This window comes from Tachysurus fulvidraco, chromosome 2 (assembly GCF_022655615.1).
Source record: "Tachysurus fulvidraco isolate hzauxx_2018 chromosome 2, HZAU_PFXX_2.0, whole genome shotgun sequence".
In the NCBI taxonomy this organism is placed as follows: Eukaryota; Metazoa; Chordata; class Actinopteri; order Siluriformes; family Bagridae; genus Tachysurus; species Tachysurus fulvidraco.
The window spans coordinates 23065826-23083949 of NC_062519.1; the positions used below are offsets into that span (position 1 = coordinate 23065826).

The following is an 18124-nucleotide window of genomic DNA, read 5'->3' on the forward strand; positions in this document are numbered from 1 at the left end:
AGATCACATCAAACCTTGTCAATTAAATGGAGTATGTATTTTTGTACTAGTGCATGGATTCGTACTGGATTTGGTGGGAGTAGCTTTTGTTTCTTCGTTAATTTTGTTCTCTTTCTCAGGTGAGGACAAGCTACTACAGGACAAGACAGTAGACAGGAAGTCCATGATAGAGAGAAGAGCCTCAGTATGAAGAATTAGGTCCAGAGAGGAGAACATAATCTACACACACAACACACACACACACACACACACACACACACACACACACACACACACACACACACACACACACAATCAGTATCAATCAGTACAATTCTTATCTAATTCAATAAAATATAATAACATTTGGAAAGACTTTTTTATACGTACATTCATCTTCTGTTCTGTATTCTCAAAAATGGTAGAAAAATTTGGCCCGTCACGATTAGCCTGTGTGACAAACCGAACAGTTAAAACGACACAATAAAAAAAATGTGTCCTTAAAGGTAGGGTCTCCGATTTTTGAGAAATGCTGCAGAAAACTGAGTCGGGCCGAATAATAAACAAAAATCAAAACAAAAGTGTAGCCAATGAGCAGAAAGGGGCGGGGCTTGTCAATATGCGGGGGGAGATGTTCAGTGCGCATGTGTGACATTAACAGAAAGCGGTTTTAACATTGACATGGAGGATAAAAACAAAGAAAGAAAGCGAAGAAAGACTTACGATAAGGCAAGAAGTAGGACGTGTTAATATAGGATCAGCTTTCCAGCGCTGGAGAGAACTGAAGGAGCAGGAAGTTGGCCACATATTCACAGATTGGAGTTTCCCGAGTCAATAACTCCTGAGCTAAACGCTGTTACTACACAAATAACACCTCTTTTCTATCGTAGTAATGTAGAGAGGCAGCTACAACCGTGTTTTGTGTAGTAACAGCGTTTAGCTCAGGAGTTTTTGACTCGGGAAACTCCAATCTGTGAATATGTGGCCGACTTTACTTAAGACGCCGAGGCGATTTTTTCCTTCTCGATAGGTGAGTAACGTTGGTTTTGCTTTGTTACACAGAACTAATATATGCCTTTGTCCTTTACATGATTATGCTTGTGTCATTTTTGCTTGTTAGTTTATCTACAATCGTATTGTTCTTTCCATTAGTTACCTGGGTTACGTATGTATGTGTGGGCGGAGCTATCAATACAGGGGTGGGAGCCATCTGAGTTAGGGGTGTGTTTTGTTTTGGTGATTTTATATGTCAACATTGGCTTTCAAAAATCGGAGACCCTGCCTTTAATATACCACATGGAAATAATAAAGTCAAAGAAATAGATATTTTTTGAATATATATATATATATATATATATATATATATATATATATATATATATATATATATATATATACACACACACACACACAGTATATACAGTACTGTGCAAAACATTTAGGCAGGTGTAAAAAAAATGCTGTAAACACAGAATGCTTTCAAAAATGGAAGTGATAAACATTTATTTTCATAAATGAACAAAAGATAAATATAAATCTAATCAATATTTGGTGTGACCAGCCTTTGCCTTCAAAACAGCAGCAATTCTTCTAGGTAAACTTGCACACAGTTTTTGAAGGAACTCGGGTGGTAGGTTGTTCCAAACATCTTGGAGAACTAACCACAGATGATCTGTGGATGTCGGCTTTCTCACATCCTTCTGTCTCTTCATGTAATCCCAGACACACTGGATGATGTTGAGATCAGGGTTCTGTGGGGGCCACGTACAGTAGTAACACCAAATATTGATTTGATTTCGATTTTTCTTCTGTTTGCATTTTGTAAATTGACAGAAATAAACACTCATTATTTATATTTCTGAAAGCATTCTTTGTTTATAGCATTTTTTCACACCTGCCTAAAACTTTTGCTTATCTTGCTTTTGCTTATATATATAGTGGTTTGTGGGTTATTTAGAGGTTTAAGGTATTTTAACAAGTCTTCTGCTATACAGTAGTTATCAGATAAGATGTTATGATGATGATGATAATCTGGAGACTCTAGGCTAAATGCTTAGAATTGTGAGTTAACTTTGATGCCAAGTAAAGATCAAAATCAAAGCCACAAGAGAGTGATATGTTTTTTTTATTCAAAACATACCTTGAAATACTCTACTTTGAGGAGTTCTGCTCCCTGTTTTGCTGAGGAACTGAGGATGCATATGGGCTCACCACAGAAATCTAGTACAAAACAGTAGAAAAGAAAGACTTTTTTAGAAAAGTTATTATTACTGTTTAATCCTGAGATCAATTATTTACACCTGGAAATAAAGGAAGCTGTTGGCTGTTGAAAGCGTCAAAGGAATGATATCAATTCATTTGCTTACAGACAAAGATAAAAGATAAGGACAGATGTATAAAGATAAATAATAACTAGATTTGTAAAGTTCGTCATGACAGACTTTGATGTTGGCTTTGATGATGCAAGTATTCGCAAAGGCCAGTGCTTTTTGGAGGCGAGTGGACATAAGGGTCAGTGTTACTTTTGGAAGCAAGTAGACAGAAAGCTAGGGTGCCAAAACATTTGGAGGTAAGTGGAGCCGAGCATGTGATGTCATCCGGATACTCTTGAGGAAGTTCTCCTCATTGTGCTGAGTGTTTTGATATGTCACAAGTCCATGTTGTGCTAATTTTTAATTTTCATGTGACATCAAGTGACATAACGTGACATCATCCGTATACTCTTGAGGAAGCCCCCCTCATTGTTCTGAGTGTTTTGATATGTCACTTGTCCATGTTGGAAAAAGTTTTTTGATTTTGCATATTTTGGGGGCGGGGCTGTGGCACAACTGAAAGGCCAGTCGATACACCAATTTAAAACTTTGTTCAGAGTATCACCCTAAAGGTAGATAGTTTGAAAGCTTGCCGAGTTATAAACCTCCAAAGTTTATAATGGGAGTATATGGGAAAAAAGGCCATTTTGAGTCCCGGTACCGGAAGTACCGTTACTCGGATCGCTTACAAAAGTAACAGCATAAAACTTCAGACCAGGGTCTACAACATATCCGAATTTGGTGCATGTGGCTCTAAAGCCCTAGGAGGAGTAGCAGTTAATAAAAAGTTGGCTAAGAAAAATAACTCCAGTAAGAAAACAGAATGCTGGCTTCTACAAAGCCAACATAATAATACATCATCCTAGACTGGTGTGCTTCATCGATCAGGGCAGGGTGACCACCCAACATCTCCAGTCGAGATCAGTTCTGAAGAGTTTTCTAGCCCTGTATATACCCCAGCAGTGTTGTAATGTAACAGAGTACAAATACTTCGTTACTGTACTTAAGTAGAAATTTCACGTATCTGTACTTTACTTCGCTATTTAAATTTCTGTCAACTTTCACTTTTACTCCACTACATTTCCTAGACAAAATGTATACTTTTACTCCATTATATTTCCACTAAGCATCTTCGTTACTTGTTACTACAAAATAAACTCAGAAGAAATGTGTGCGACTGCAATAAGGGAGGTTTGGCGAATCACTGCTCCTAGATTGTATTACGCAGCTCCGCACGCTCTACGGAGAAGCACAGGTACGCGCAGCGTGCACGCACAGTCAGAGCTGGAGGCGTTTATCTATAACGTTAATCGACGGAAAGCCGCAATACGGCAACCAAAAGCAGTGAAATTTCACTGTTCTTATTACCAGAGTTGTAGCACAAACAAAATATTAATGCAAACAATCCATTCAGTACTAAATAAAAATAACATTTATTGATTTGGTCTTTGAATTGTGAATATTTGTTTATTAATGACTGCATTCATTGGACACACTGTTTGTAGAGAATGCACACATACATGAACTGATTTGATTCAAGACTGGCATCATTACATCATGCATAAAATGTTGGTGTCCACTTTTGCCATTTAATAATACCATAACTTTTGGCTTACTATGTAGTCATATAATATATAATATAAAACTCTTCTTGTTTTAAATTCTCACTGAGGGCTAAAACCCCCTAAAGATGAAATCCTAGAACCGCCCCTGCTCTTATGCCTACCGAAAATCACTGAAATTTTACTTTTTACTTTTACTTCAAATACTTAAGTACATTAAATATCAGAAAATGACTTTTGATACTTAAGTACAGTAAATATCTTTAAGACTTAAGACCTAAGATACTTTAAGAATTTTACTTGAGAATTTTCTAAGTGACTTTCACTTCTCCCAAAGTCTTTTTCTAGTACGATACCTGTACTTTTACTCAAGCATTGCTTTCTACTACTTTATACAACACTGTACCCCAGTGCTTTCTGGTGTTTATTGGAAGTAGAATTTTTCATTAAAAAATACTAGAAGAATTCACATTTTACATCGAGTCATGTTCAACAAACCTGGAATGTCTGGGCACTTTACAGAAATGGTCTTGATGTACGTCGTGGCCAGCAGGTCAAACTTGTGAACTTTGGTGTCTATTCCAAGCTCAGCTGCATGCAAGACCAAAAATGGGCTCTCAACCCCATTCTTTGGCTTATTCAGTGTCAGTAGAACCTGCCCACAAAAATCCACAGTGTATGAAAAAGGTTACAGCTGTTGGAATAATAAAGGTGAGTTCAGCTAGATTTGTTGCTGTACCTCCATGATTTCAAACTTGAGAAGAACAATTACAACATTTTCAACAAAGCTTCCACTGGTGATTGCTGCGTGGCTTTCTGTCTCTACAGGAAGTGTTTTTTTGAATTCTTCATTTGTTTCAGGTTTATCTAGACAATACACACAGGGATGGAATATCTGCACGATATATACAGAAAGGTGGTTTTGTTCATTCTGGTAACAGAGCAGGAGGTGCATTTCTACCTTCAGCTGTGAGTCTCTTTGCATCCGAAGACACCGCTCTGTTACCTTCTTCTGCGTTTTCCGCTAGAATCTTCATCAGAACACAAAGGTCTTCACAACCGATGGTGATCTAGAAAAATAAAAAAAAAACTCAGGAGAAGAAAAATATGTTCAGACCTGAAAGTTCTTCCATACTTCCTGTAATCCGGTTCTAGTTTAAAAAGAGAAGTTTCCTTCAAAGGTACAAGACACCGTCCATCGGTGTCAACATGAACGAAAACAAGAACACAGAATATGTGTAGCTTTACAAAACTTACATTTACGGATTTTAGCAATCCTTTGACCTCGACTCCTGGGATCTTTGTGAACCAGGAGGCTGCCAGATTACGTTTAACCAACAGCTCCAGGTTAACTGGCTGTAGAATTTCCAATTGTGGCTGAGGTGCTTCCTGCCTTAGAACTGTCCTGGAAATAATATAACAATGAACAGGGGTTGCTATGGATCATAATATTGTCCTCACTCTCATTCAATTAAACATTTTGTTGATGCAAAGTTTAGTCAGTATGCAACTTATGGAAATTATGTAGCGTCAGACGATGGAGACAATCCCAAGTTCCCCATGAATGTATTAAATGGCTGAGAAACTGGGTTTAGTATTTTGTTTATTGCATCACTACTGTATATTATGGATCATATGAACAGGCTAGCGCTCAAAACTGAAATGAATCGGATGCACAACACGCAGGTTTGCTTTTTACAGTAGTGCTCAATGGTGACAAGTGAACTGTGTAGGTTTGCTTAAATAACACACTATAATCCACAAAGCCCTTTAGAATTGTTAGCACCCTTCATAAAATGAGCAAAAATCAGGGCTGAGAGTGACAGTCACGCATTTGGGTCTTTTCTCACGTTCTCCTGCCACACATCGTATTTCTCACGCAGAAAAACTTTTGGACTATTTATCATATATTTAATAAGCCGCAGCGCCCAAAATGTATCAGTCCGGGACATTGGGACATTGTCCTCAATCATGACCCTAAAAATGTCTGGGCTTGAACCCAACTGTTTTAAATGAGAGCAACATTACAAATAATAAAGGAGTCCAAAAAGGCAACAAACACTCTCAATAAACACCACCAGTCATAATCTCTCTCTCTCTCTCTCTCTCTCTCTCTCTCTCTCTCTCTCTCTCTCTCTCTCTCTCTCTCTCTCTCTCTCTCTCTCTCTCTCTCTCTCTCTCTCTCTCTCTCTCTCTCTCTCTCTCTCTCTCTCTCTCTCTCTCTCTCTCACACACACACACACACACATGGTTGGAGATGTCACTCTTGCCGGTCTTCAAAACTTGAGAGCCCTGAAAAATGATTACAAACAGAAACTCTGATGTTGCCTTTAATCATGTGCTGTTTCAGTAGGGTACTAACATGAGGTTGCATACATATAAAATTTCAGTGGATTAAGGATTCAAAGAATGTCTCGAGTATCCAATCTTATCTGGAAAGGACCAGTGGCGGTGCACCTTTTCATTCTAACCGGACAGAAGCCACACCCGACTCTATTGAAAGCCAAGTGCAACTGATTATTTCTGGCAGAGTACAGACAAGTTATTTGGGTGGCCCTGTCACCAGACACACATATGGACAGTACCCAAAGTCTGGCTCTGGCAATGGAGAGTGTATATTTGTCTTTGTCTAATTTTTCCCCTTAGATCCATTTACAAAGGGTGGCCCTACCGGGGGCACCAAACTCCCAGTAACATAACTTAGAGGTACAGAAGCCACCTTCACCACAAGGTCTGGTACACAAAGGAGCAGGGCAGCTGTGTTTACTTTCCATGGCAGTGTGAGAAAACATTAAGACTGACCTTTCTCCAAATATCTGGGAGTCCAGTCTACAAGCACTGAGGTTGTTCAGACACCTTACAAGGATGGCCCCTGATCACCTCCTGCTAGAGCTGTAACAGGCACACCACAATGGGTGAAGATCCTAGGGCAGGGACGGCCAACTCCCGGCTCCCAAGCCGCATGCGGCTCTTTGCCCGGTTTCATGCGGCTCTTACGTTCATATCTAAGATTGTATTTGTGTCTTTTTAATATGAGTGTTCGCTTTGCTTGAGTTCAATACGGTGTCAAACGCACATGTGAGTGGGATGAAAATACCTCAGAGTTTCCCAGTAGGAGCAAGAAAATTTGAGTAAACAATTTGTGTCAAGTTCGCTCTCAAAATGGCAGGGGAAAAAAGGTGATGTTCACGTGTGCCCATGTGTATGATGCGGCTCTTTGCGGTAACACAGTAAAACATGTGGCTCTTGGTCTCTGACTGGTTGGACACCCCTGTCCTAGGGCTTACCCTCTGGAGAGATTATATGGAACCCCTGGCCTGTAAACACCTTTGCCAGAAAGAGCTGAAATTCATGGCCAGGGAAGGAGAAGTCCAATCGGACCTTCTCAGCCTGTTGTCACCATGAAATCCTCAAGACAAAACTTTAATTAATGAACAAATCCTATTTTTTACTTTGGAAAAATGAGAGAACCTTCAACACTAATGCCTCTTTTCCACCGGAAAGAACCGGGTGCTGGTTCAGAGCTAGTGCTAGTGCTGGTTCAAAGTTGGTTCCACTGGCGAACCTTCTAAGAACCGGTTTGCCTTTCCACCGGTTAGAGAGCCATCACAGCGCCGAGTGTGACGTCACTGTATACGTGTCACGTTACACAGCAACGTTAGCACAGCAGCGGCAAACACAAACACAACAACAATGGTGGATGTTGCTTTACTGTTAATGCTCATGGCTTTGTGAACCTACATTGGCATCCAAACGCGGCGAATAAAACGTGTACGTGCAGCTCTGTGTAATCTGTATAAACGGAGGTTGTAATCGATAAAGTACATAACGTTATTTTATCGTTAACACAGAAAAAAATTAGACTTAGCATGTAGCTACCTACTAACATGTGTGCTGATAATGTATCATATTGCGGTAAAGTAAAAGTGCATTAAACATTAGTAAACTTAAGGTACATTATCTAACAGTAGCCCCGCCCCCAGCTCCTGACGCAAGCGGTTCTTAAGTCTAGACCAGTAACGTTTTGGTGCTACTTAAAAACCACTTTTCCTGGTTCAAAGCCGGTGCTTTGGCTGTCGAAAAAGAAAGAACTGGTTCTAAGTTAGGCTCTGGCTCCGAACCAGCACTCGAACTGCCTCGGTGGAAAAGGGGCATAAAATAAAGCCGAATGCCAACAAAAAACGCTGTTTGCAGAGGTCGAGGGGCATCATCAAAGATCCATCTCACCCCAACCATAGACTGTTTACACTTCTCCCATCGGGCAGGCGCTACCATTGTCTCAGAGCCAGAACAAACAGACTGAAAAAATAGCTTCTTTCCCGTGGCTGTTTCTGCACTGAACAGCTGATATGGTGTTAACAATCACCACTGTACTGTCACTTTTTCTTCTGTGTTTTGCACTATTTTGCACCACTTTAAAATCATGCATCCTTGCACCACCCAAAAACATTCACTACACTATCATTACACTTCTGTATGTCCATCCATATTTATTCTGTTTATTCTGTGTGTGTGTGTGTGTATATTTATATATATATAGTATATATAGTGTATGATAGTATATATAGTATATATATATATATATTCATAATGACATTCCTTTTGTACAGCTATATCTGTCATACCACTTCATACTGTAACATACTTCTATAAAAACCACTCTACAGTATATTTACCCTTATTCAGTTATATGTACATATTACTACACCTTCTGTATAACCTCATACCCTTATTTATTACACTGCCACTTGTAAATAAGCTATCTACGCACTTCTGGTTAGATGCTAGCTGCATTTCATTGGCTCTGTACAGTACATGTACCTTGTACAATGACAAAGTTGAATCTAATCTAATCTGATCTAATATTCTTCAAAAATGTTCTTCTGTTTTAGTAAATACAACTATACAGTGTTACGTATCGCACGTGTTATTATTTTATATATAAAGCGTTTTTGCTTTTGCTCATTTTCAGGAAAGGTCCCGATCGTTTTATAGGGTATTGATCTTTCTGTAAGACTTCTAACTGTTTTTAACGTTCAACATCTAACTTAATTCAGTGACTACCTGCTGCATATAGCAATAACCTGTATTTTCTGTGTGCATAACTGATGGTGGGCAAACCCTACAGTACATCACCCCAAATTTAATAGAGCTATTGATTTGTTTTTTTTTTCTTTTAGAAAAGAAATGGCTTAGAAATAGACTCTAACGTTCATCCAAACAGTCAGAAGTGGAAGCGATTTGGTGTGAGTTTAGTCTGTATGCAAACTAGTAAAGATGGATTGGATGAGACAGATGGATGCAATCCCCAGTTCTGAATGAAGGTGTTAAATGCCTGTAAATTTTCCAACCAACATGCTGCATTAACATACAGATTCATGAGCTGCATGCAAATGCAGGTAAGGAAATATAAGAAACAAGCTTTAGATCCTAGCTCAGAGCAAGCAAACAATACAAGTTACTTTACATGTGGAAATGGACATCCAAGAGAAAAGGACACAAAAAACAGATCAATAAGTACAAAGAGCTTTGTCGTGGCAAAACACATGATTACTGGGTAAAACAATGTCAATTCAAAACACATTTAGAGATCTTTAAAGCAAAGGCTGATGTGGTGTGGTTAAAGTAAACTGTTACTGACTGGGATATTTCCATAGGGACAACCTACTGGAGATAATTCACACAGGCAGACATACCCATCAATCCAATGTTGGTCAATTTGCGTTATAAGTTTCTATGGGGGGCTTTTTACACCTGGTCACTTCATGCGTTTTCTGTGATCAGATAGCTATCTGATGGTAAAAAGACCAGGTCTAATTGCCCTCCGAAACATTTTCGAGACGGATATAAATCCGATGGTTTAAACCCCTTCAGGAGGTGGTCTGGGACGCGTTTCAGATGAAACTGGACAGGTGTAAATGCATGTGGTTGTTCAAGCCACATACGTCAGCGCTAAACTCCTCCCAAATGGAAGCACGTCACTCGCAAGTGATCTTTCACCCAGGCGTCTCGTTGGGTCTTAAAATGCGCTGCTGCCGGCAGCGAAAACGCAGCAAACAGTAAATGCTGTTTTTTGTAGCATAAACGTCATCAGTTTTTTCGTTTTCTTTTTGATTGCATTCTGAAAACCTCATACACCAAAGCGTGTTCCATTTCAATTCCCCCAGAAATGGGATAAAATATATGTGCATTTTAGGCGGGAGTAGAAAGATCAGATCGATATTCGCCGAGACGCATTTACTGTATGTGGCCTGATGTAAAAGGAACAGTTTTAACAAATCAGATAGCTATCGGATCAGAGAAAACACTTGAAGTGACCAGGTGTAAAAAGGCCCTTAGTTGTGCGACTGTGCAATTTTTCCAGTTGCCTGCAACTTACCTTCTTTCCACAAACAGTGCATACAGACCCCCATCACCCTTTATTTTCAATTTCGTTATACTGCAGCCTGATACTACAGTCGTTCAAATTCGTGTCTCTCCTCATTAATCTATACTCAGTACCCCATAATAACATAGTGAGAATAGAATTCTAGAATTGTCTGTAAATTTATTAAAAAGAAAAACAATGAAATATCTAATGTACATATGCATTCAGACCCTTTACTCAGCACTAGGTTGAAGCACCTTTGGCAGCAATTACAGCCTCTGATCTTTTTGGGAATGATGCAACAAGCTTTGCACACCTGAATTGGGGAATTTTCTGCCATTCTTCTTTGCAGTCTCTGGCTGGACCAGTTCAGGACATTCACAGTTGTCCCGAAGCCACACCTCTTTTGATTTGCCTGTGTGCTTAGGATCGTTTGTAAGGTGAACCTTCAGCCCAGTCGAAGGTCCTGAGTGCTGGTTTTTATTGAAAATATCTCTGTGCTTTAAACCATTACCCTCACCGCTGAACAGTCTTCCAGTTTCTGCAGCTGAAAAACACCCACACACTATAATGCTGCCACCACTGTGCTTCACTGTTGGGATGGTATTAGGCAGGTGATGAAGAGTCTTGGTTGCCCCTAAATATCCATTTGAGAATTACTGTGTTGAGAACCCTTTTTGAAGCAATCTTGTCCATGAGCTCAACAGGCAGTTCCTTTGACCTCCTGACTTAGTTTTTGCACTGATATGCACTGTCAGCTGAGAGGCCTTCTATAAAGAGGTGTGTTCCTTTCCAAATCATTCATTCATTCAATCATTCTATTCATTTTCTACCGAACTGTGCCTATCTCAGGCGTCATCGGGCATCGAGGCAGGATACACCCTGGACGGAGTGCCAACCCATCGCAGGGCACACACACACACACACACACACTCTCATTCAGTCACACAATCACACACTACGAACAATTTTCCAGAGATGCCAATCAAGCTACCATGCATGTCTTTGGACCGGAGGAGGAAACCGGAGTACCCGGAGGAAACCCCCGAGCCACAGGGAGAACATGCAAACTCCACACACACAAGGCGGAGGCGGGAATCGAACCCCCAACCCAGGAGGTGTGAAGCGAGCGTGCTAACCACTAAGCCACCGTGCCCCCCCTCTTTCCAAATCATGTCCAATCAATTTCATTTACCACAGATGAACTCCAATCAATGTGTAGAAATATCTCAGCAACGATCAATAGCAATGGGAGGCACCTGAGCTAAATGTAAAGAATTGTTGCAAAGGGTATAAATACATTATGTACGTGTGATATTTCCCATTTTCCTTTTCCAAACATTGGTAAACTTCTATCATTCTGTTTTCACTTTGTCATTATGGGGTGCTGAGTGCAGAATAATGAAAAACTAAATGAAACCTTTGTAGTTTCAGGCTACAGCATAACAAAAGAGAAATTAGTAAAGGGGGTCTGAATACTTTCTGATTGCACTGTACCTTCCCACGAACATAATGAGTGTAACGTTTACAATGATGTAATGTGTTAGGCTGGACCCAGGATTATCAAACAAGCTTCAATATAATCCATTAGGTCAGAACCAATATAGGTGTAACAGTCGGTTCTCTCATCAATCAACTTTCAGTTTCATTCAAGCTGAGCAGCAAACGTAATCTATTAGCCTGTGACACTGACGTAACTATTATTATATCTAACCGTCGACCAACGAATTCTATCTTTCTTACGGATTTCAAACCGTGATGTTATTCAGGCTTTAATCCTGAGTTACTTTTGAGAAACAGATATAATCCAATGACTATTATATATAAGTGTATAAGATTAATAATCATAATCTTTTAATCAAATTCACTTCCTAAAATATATCTTTAAACCAATACATTTTAATAATACCTTAATAACTTGAGGTGGGTGAGCTTAACGTCCATGGTCTCCACTACAGCTGGGAGCGGAAATCCTTTAGCTGGGGTCAAAGAGAAGGTGTTGCTCATAGTGATGAGACCTAGATCCACCACGAAGGCATTGTGGGACATGGAAGACTGAGGAATGATGATGAGTGGAGCCTTCAGTTTGATGTCCATTGACAGTCTGAAACTCTTCAGAGCGAAGTCTTTGACGCTGGCGGCTGCTTTCTCCGCTGCCTGGGCCGTGGCAATGCTTATAGCCTTCTTGGCTGCCTGGAAGTTATCCACGAATGTCTGTAGAATATAACAAACAGTTATCAAGTCATTCAAAGCACATTTTTTACAGACGTGTGAAAGTAGAAGTTATGGGGTTGAGTGGCAGCTTGAGGTGGTCTGTGAAAGGGAGAGGATTATAATGAGATGGTCAGGTTAGGGGGTGGGGTGGTGTGGGGGGGCGACATCATGCCGTAGTCAGGCTCTGATATCTGAGAGTTGCAAAATCTATGTTTGACAACTTTCTAATCGTTTTTTTTTTTTTTGAACGAGAATGTATGATAGCATGACACAATTTCAATTAAGTAAGTCTGCAATATCTGCCAAGCATGTAGAGACCGCTATGTAGCATAAAAGCATTCTTTGTGGTATGGTACTAAATTTAGAGCATTTAGATAATAATATACAAACGTAACACTACAATTTACAGTTGAAAATGTTTTTTTTTTGGGAGGGAAGGTGTGAGGGACATAATTAGTGAAGCTGCAAAGCTGAAAATGGCTTTTAAATGCTCCATGCCCATTCTGTACCTCATCAGCAGATTGGTACTGATAGCTAAAAGAGTCCTGGAAACAAAAAATACATTCAGTGACGACAAGAAGTAGAAAAAAAGGTAAAAAAAAAAAAAAAAAAAAAGCATGTTTTCTCAAACTTTAGTTGTAAAGGTTTTCTTTGACTATGTAGCTCAATTTTATTCAAATAATATTAGAATATAAATATATAATTATTAAGGACACACCTATCACAGGACGAAAGCAGCCCAGATTACCCCTGTCCCAGAAAACACCTGTGCCATGACAAACCTGTCCTGGGCCAATCCCCAACCAGGACACAATCGTCCTACAACAAACCCGTCCCTGAACACACCTATCCCAGGACAAAGCTATTTTAGGACACCCCCATCCCATAACACACCCATACAAAACATCACCCATCCCAGAATACCCCCTTCCCAGAACACACGCATCCCAGGACACAACCATCACAAGACACCTCCATACCAAACCCCACCCATCTCAGAATACCCCCTTCAAAAAACACACCCAACCAAAACCCACTCATCCCAGGACAAACCAATAAAAAAAACCACACCAAACCCAGGACAGTCACTGGTCCCAAAACACTCCAATCCCAAAATACCCCATCGCAGAACACATCCCAAACTAGGAAACACACCGGCCATGACAAACACTTCACTGGACACACACACCCATCCCATGACACGCACCCATCTCAGATCTCAATCATACCATGACACACCATCTCAGAACTCACCCATCCCATGACACACCATCTCAGAACTCACCCATCCCATGACACACCCATCTCAGAACTCACCCATCCCATAACACACCCATCTCAGAACTCACCCATCCCATAACACACCCATCTCAAAACTCACCCATCCCATAACACACCCATCTCAGAACTCACCCATCCCATGACACACCCATCTCAGAACTCACCCATCCCATGACACACCCATCTCAGAACTCACCCATCCCATGACACACCCATTTCAGAACACAACTACCCTGGATACACCCATCTTAAAACACAAGTAGGATAATGCACGCAACAATGCCTGGACCCAACCAACAACACCTCACCCATGACATCCCAATCCCAGAACACACCCATCATATGACACATACCAGCATTTACACTTTTTTAATTGTTTTGCTCAATTTAATAGTGAAAAAGATGGCGACATTGAGACCAAGAACTGTCTGGCAAATGTCTAACCAAGAACTGTATAGCAACCGCAACAAGCTTTAATTTGTTTGTGGGTAAAACTGGTCTTTGGTCTTTTCAGTGGTTCAGTGTGTGACTGTGTGTGTGTGTACGTGTATGTGTGTCTAAAATTCTTCTCATCTCACCAGAAGAGATACAAGGAACTTGTGCAAGTAGATGATCTGGATGCAGCCTAGCCTCAGCGTGACTTTGCCGTCTACTTTTGAAGTGTCTGAGTAACCCTCTCCTTCTGTGGATCCAGGATACAGACTCAGCTTGAAGCTAAATACTTCCTCACCCATAATAGACACCACCTTGTAGTGACAGAACACACAAACACATTGTTACCTGTTTTAATTCTTACGATTCATTTATCTGGAAACAAAAATGGTAAGGAAAATAAAGTTAAAGAATTGCCTCACAGATAATGAGCATAACTAAATGTAAACAGAAAGAAGCTTGTAAACAACTTGATGATTGGCTGACAAACTTCGCACCTTTTTATGTATGGTTTTTGTATCCACGTCCATCACTGCGACATTTCGCAGACGAGCAGACACCTCAGTTTCTTTGGCCTGAATGATCAGAGAGGCTTCAATCCCTGGAGATAAACAAACATATATACAGTATGTCATTACTATGGCTACAAAAATAAATAGATAGATAGATAGATAGATAGATAGATAGATAGATAGATAGATAGATAGATAGATAGATAGATAGATAAATAAATAAATAAATAAATAAATAGAACATCAGCACAAACCCTTAAACCTGTGCAAACCCAAAACCTCTGGACCTCTTGGAACAAAGGCTATTTATTTTTCATGGATTCTGATTTTGGAACTGAACATGTACCTTGAATTTGGATTTCTGCAATGCTACTTCTGTCATCACAGATGGTAACTCCAAAGGAGTCCAGCATGGCAGAAAGCTTGAAGCTCACCACCCCTGAGTCCTTTGTACCTGTAGATACTGAGAAAGGACAGTCGAGCCATGCAATATTCCATGCAATTAGTACATTGTTATCAGGGCTGAACAGGTCATCTTTAGCTTAACCCTCTAAACTGAAAACGTGACGCGAGTGTGTTTTTGTGGAGAACTTCATTCGTACTTTCTACTCCCCACAGCCTCCTTTTAAAAGGCTCGAGGTATGACTTTGCTCCACACAAGTGCCCATGCAGCACTAGGTAAAAAACAGACTGGGTATCTGCATCAAGGTATAAATAAATGCACCAGAACCACATGAGTGTGTTGTACCACAGCAGCAGATCATCAGTATACCTTATAATATGTTATCCAAGCTGAACCGGATTAAGGAACTAACAACGGTGAGTCAAAAAAAATCTTTACAGCACAACAGAAACCAGCAGACACTTGTAGAGCGCTGGAACACTTGCATTGAACTAAATTAGGGTTGCAAAATTCCGGGAATTTTCAAGGCTGGAAACTTTCCATGGGAATTAACAGGAATATATGGAAATAAACTGGGAATTAAAAAAAAACAAAAACAAAAAAAAAACAAAGCAGAGTTGCCTATAACAAGGAACTTAAATTCTTAACTTAAAAAAACATTCTTAACAGCATAATTTTGTTTAAAACAACAAGATTTAATGCAATTTAAGTTGAATTTGTTCCCTGCAAATCCTCTGCAAGTACTCGCATTCTTCCATAACATGTACAGTAACTCTTTATTTTAGGGTCATTTAACTAGTTGCTTATTAGCATGAATATTAATAAAAATATTGGCTATTTATCAGTACTTATTAATCACATATTAATGCCTTATTCTGCATGACCTTATTCTACATTCTTAATTGTACCCAATACCTAAACGTAATAACTACCTTACTAACTCTTAATAAGCAGTAAATTAGGAGTGTTACCACATGCACAGATCATTTGATGACCCTCCCCCAGACACTCACTCCCCCCCTGAAATAAAAAAAAATCCTCTATAAAATGTTTATTACAATTATTAAGTTTATTATGTTTATTACAAACATAATAATGTTTATTATGCTTTTGTTACTCAGTGAAATAATCAAAGTTCTATTTACAATTAAATCAGTCAAGACGTCATTTTTAAAATGTGTATTACCTTGCATGCATGTCTGCTTATGACCAACCAAAATGTTTATTTATGTTTGTATATAATATAGTTTATATACATTTCCCTATATTTCCAATTAATTCCCATAAATTCCTGTACAATTCCATAAATTCCCATAAAGTTTTTTGAATATTTCCAAAATTTTCCAATATTTCCAAAATTCCCCAGATTAAGTTCCCGTGGAAATTTTCCGGAAATTTACCGGAAACTTTCCGCCCCTTTGCAACCCTAAACAAAATAGACATTATGTATTAAACCATGGCTCAAGAACCACTGGGAACACCAAAAGGTCATGTGGTAGTACCGTGACAGAAGAATTCTTCCTCTCATGAAGAAATGATCAGGCTTTCACATTCGTTTTCACAACAGAACAAAAATACTCAACAGGAGAAAGGTGTATCTGTGTCAAAGTCAACAATCAAGAGAAGATTTCAGACGGTTTTCCAAAAAAAAGTCTTATAAAGCCTGTACACCATATGGACAGATGAGACAAAAAAAAATCGACTTGTTACAGAATGATGGGAAGAGAAGAGTATAGAGAAAGGAAAGATCTGCTCCAGATCATGCTTTTACCACATGTTTGGGGCTTTTTACACCTGGTCACTTCATGCGTTTTCTGTGATCGGATAGCTATCCGATGGTAAAGAGACCAGGTTTAAATGCATTAGAGATGTGGTGTGGATAAATTAAACTGTTACTGACTGGGATATTTCCACAGGGACAACCTACTGGAGATAATTCACACAGGCAGACATACCCATCAATCCAATGTTGGTCAATTTGCGTTATAAGTTTCTATGGTGCTTCACGGTGCAGATGAACAACAAACTGAAACTCAAGGCATTTTCAAGTAGAATATTCTGTAAGACACAAGTCAATAACCAGACCTTAATCTAACTGAGCTTAATCTAGGGGCCTTTTTACACCCGGTCACTTCATGTGTTGTCTCTGATCCGATAGCTATCTGATTTGTTAAAACTGTTCCATTTACATCAGGCCACATAAATGCGTCTCGGCGAATCGGATATCAATCTGATCTTTCTACTCCCGCCTCATTTCCGGGGTAATTGAAATGGAACACGCTTTGGTGTATGCAGTTGCTACAAAAAAACAGCATTTACTGTTTGCTGCATTTTCGCTTTCGGCAGCAGTGCATTTTAAGACCCAAAGAGACACCTGGGTGAAAGATCGGAGCCAGCGCTGGTGGGAAAACATATCTGTTTCTGGCACAATGAACGACTCGCGAGTCACCTGCGAGTGACGTACTTCCGTTTGGGAGGAGTTTAGCGCTGATGTACAGTATGTGGCTTGAACAACAAGGATTCGGCCATTTTTGTCCACACAGACTGCCCAGGTACTTGTTCAGTCTCTTGTCATTTCTAGACTGGATTACTGCAATGCACTGCTGGCAGGTCTACCTATGAACGCAATCCGTCCTCTGCAAATGATCCAAAATGCAGCTGCCCGGCTTGTTTTCAACCTGCCAAAGTTCTCGCATACCACCCCGCTGCTGCGATCCCTCCACTGGCTTCCGGTAGCTGCACGCATCCGATTCAAAACACTGATGCTGGCCTACAAAGCCAAAAATGGACCAGCTCCCTATTACCTCAAAGCCCTCATCATTCCTCGCACTGCACCCCGTAACCTCCGATCTACCAGCACTGGTTCCACCATCTCTCAGGGTAAGAGGCAAGTATACTACAAGACTCTTCTCTGTTCTGGCAGCAAGGTGGTGGAATGAACTTCCCATAGAGGTCCGGACAGCTGAGTCACTGGCTATTTTCAAGAAGTGGTTGAAGACCTACTTATTCAGGAAGCACTTCAACTAGCACTTCTTTCCTTATCTTTTGCATTTAAAAAAAAA

At 39.9% G+C, this 18124-nt stretch overlaps 1 protein-coding gene across 6 annotated transcripts in view; it reads right to left on the reverse strand.

The window, feature by feature from the left end:
• vps13c (vacuolar protein sorting 13 homolog C) overlaps nucleotides 1–18124 on the reverse strand; it is a 75422-nt gene that overhangs the window by 28476 nt on the left and 28822 nt on the right. For 4 of the 6 annotated variants that reach the window (XM_047806779.1, XM_047806783.1, XM_047806784.1 and 1 more), the window contains 12 exons: nucleotides 15006–15122; nucleotides 14645–14748; nucleotides 14294–14461; nucleotides 12944–12979; nucleotides 12130–12434; nucleotides 5111–5258; nucleotides 4815–4923; nucleotides 4593–4720; nucleotides 4352–4508; nucleotides 2120–2199; nucleotides 370–429; nucleotides 66–219 (listed from right to left, as the gene is read on the reverse strand). In XM_047806779.1, coding sequence (XP_047662735.1) covers nucleotides 66–219; nucleotides 370–429; nucleotides 2120–2199; nucleotides 4352–4508; nucleotides 4593–4720; nucleotides 4815–4923; nucleotides 5111–5258; nucleotides 12130–12434; nucleotides 12944–12979; nucleotides 14294–14461; nucleotides 14645–14748; nucleotides 15006–15122 — 1566 coding nt within the window. The remainder of the gene's footprint in view (nucleotides 1–65; nucleotides 220–369; nucleotides 430–2119; nucleotides 2200–4351; nucleotides 4509–4592; nucleotides 4721–4814; nucleotides 4924–5110; nucleotides 5259–12129; nucleotides 12435–12943; nucleotides 12980–14293; nucleotides 14462–14644; nucleotides 14749–15005; nucleotides 15123–18124) is intronic. The other 2 variants (XM_047806790.1, XM_047806781.1) reach the window with 1 other exon arrangement.